General features: G+C 38.2%; 1 protein-coding gene across 1 annotated transcript; it reads left to right on the top strand.

Moving 5' to 3' along the window:
- Window positions 1-652: 652 nt before the first annotated feature.
- On the top strand, window positions 653-921 carry SARC_00123 (hypothetical protein; the record flags this gene model as incomplete). Its single annotated transcript, XM_014306178.1, has 1 exon — window positions 653-921. A coding segment is annotated over one exon (269 nt), but the record flags the coding sequence as incomplete, so codon positions are not given.
- Between the last annotated feature and the right edge of the window lie 1,131 nt (window positions 922-2,052).

Raw genomic sequence — 2,052 nt, 5'->3', positions numbered from 1 at the left:
TATATAGTTATAGTATNTAATATATATATATATATATATATATATATATATATATATTATTTATATTACTTTATTATATATATTATATATTATATTTACTATACATATTATATATATACTCGTATATATACATATATCTGTATATATATATATATATATTCTATAGTTATGAGTATATGTGCACTTATCATGTGTGCTTCTGTGCATTGTAAGTATCAGTAGGACTTGATTGATTGTTTTGCGAGATCTGGCTGGTCAGCATGCGATTGGCGGTAAGTTTGATGCAGAGCAATCGAGTCAGGAAAAAGTACTTCTCACATATACACTATATATACGTGTACATATGAAATATATTCAAACATGTACGTGTGTGCATGTATATTTACACTACACGCACGTGATATATATATATATATTCGTATATATATATATATATATATATATGTGTGCGTGTGTGTGTGTGTGTATTACACGAGTACATACGAAATACATTCAAACATATATATGTGTGCATGCATATTTACACTTTACACACTTGCACATGTAAATTGCACTCAAGCATGTATGAGCATTGCATATGCTCGTACATAGTCCCACCTCGACCCCCAAACTTTACATCCCTAAATCCTTGCAAAACCTTACAACCCTATCCAGATGCGCATGGCCGGTCAGCTCATGATGAATGCGCTCGCCGCCATCTCCAACGAAGAAGCAGTTCCCAAAGAAGACCACGAGAAGGACATGCACACACGCGTGTCTATGACCCATAAAGCCAATGCAGCAGGTGTGAGCGGTATCAATGGAGGCATGGGCGGGGGTCTCCATGCGGGTGATAGTACTGAACGGTCATCGTCTGGGGTACCGGCCCCGCGGAGATCGGCGACGGCCGATAGGATTGCGAGTAATGTTATGGGCGAATTGGTATGTGTGTATATGAGTATACATTTTTTATGTATGTATGTATAGAATGTGTGTATATGAGTATGTATGTAGAATGTGTGTAAATGAGTATGTATGTTGAATGTGTGTATATGAGTATGTACGTAGAATGTGTGTATATAGGTATATATGTATACATTGAGTGTGTGTATATGAGTATGTATCTAGAATTAGTGTATTTGGGTAGTACATACCCATATACACACATACTATGTGTACGCAAGTATACATGACGTGGGTCGTGTGTATGCTATGCGTATGTGAGCCACTCCATGTGTGTGTGTGTGTGTGTGTGTGTGTGTGTGTTCGGCCCCCAAGTGTGAGTCTTGTTAGTACAATTTAGTACTGAGGCGAGCAACTTCAATAGAGGCGGTCGTACAGGATGACTACTACTTCGATTGGTTTGCACAGAAAAACCTTAAAACCCTAGATATCAACGCATGCGCAAGCACCTGCATCCTGTATGTAACATCAACACTGCACAATCTACCGCATCGATCCAGGTCACAGGTAAATATACAAACTACAGGCGGGATGGACAAGTTCGTACTATATATATATATATATACACGTCAACATTCATATCATCAAGTAAAGAGGACGGTGTACCTCCGAACACACACACCCGTGTTCAGGCAGAAGAGACGCTATTATATGACCATTCATTCATATGTACTATATGTACACCCCCATCATTACCTATGAATAACCCTAAAGCCTAAAACCATTACGTGAATCGTCGCTCTGTAGGGCGGCCTGGGTATTATGCAACAGAGCGCCACCGGCGGTTGTCCCGTTATCAGGTCATCATCGGCCCCAACCAAGAAGAACCTGGACGCCCAAATGGAACTACGAGAACATCAGCAACAGACTCAGCAAAGTAAACGAGAGCTCTCGCCACCCACGTGCCCTATAAACAGAGTGGGACTGCCCAACAAGAAGAAGCGCAGGGATCCGGTATGGATGTGGTGTGTCATATATATATATATGCATATATATCTATATATATATCTATATCTATATCTATATCTATATCTATTTATATGTATATATATATATTTATATATATGTATATATATATACATTCATATATATGTATATATGTATATATAT

The sequence above is a fragment of the Sphaeroforma arctica genome (genome assembly GCF_001186125.1).
Source record: "Sphaeroforma arctica JP610 unplaced genomic scaffold supercont1.3, whole genome shotgun sequence".
Taxonomy (NCBI): domain Eukaryota; class Ichthyosporea; order Ichthyophonida; genus Sphaeroforma; species Sphaeroforma arctica.
The sequence above is the reverse complement of the archived record's forward strand: the minus strand, read 5'-3'. Positions and strand labels throughout refer to the sequence as shown.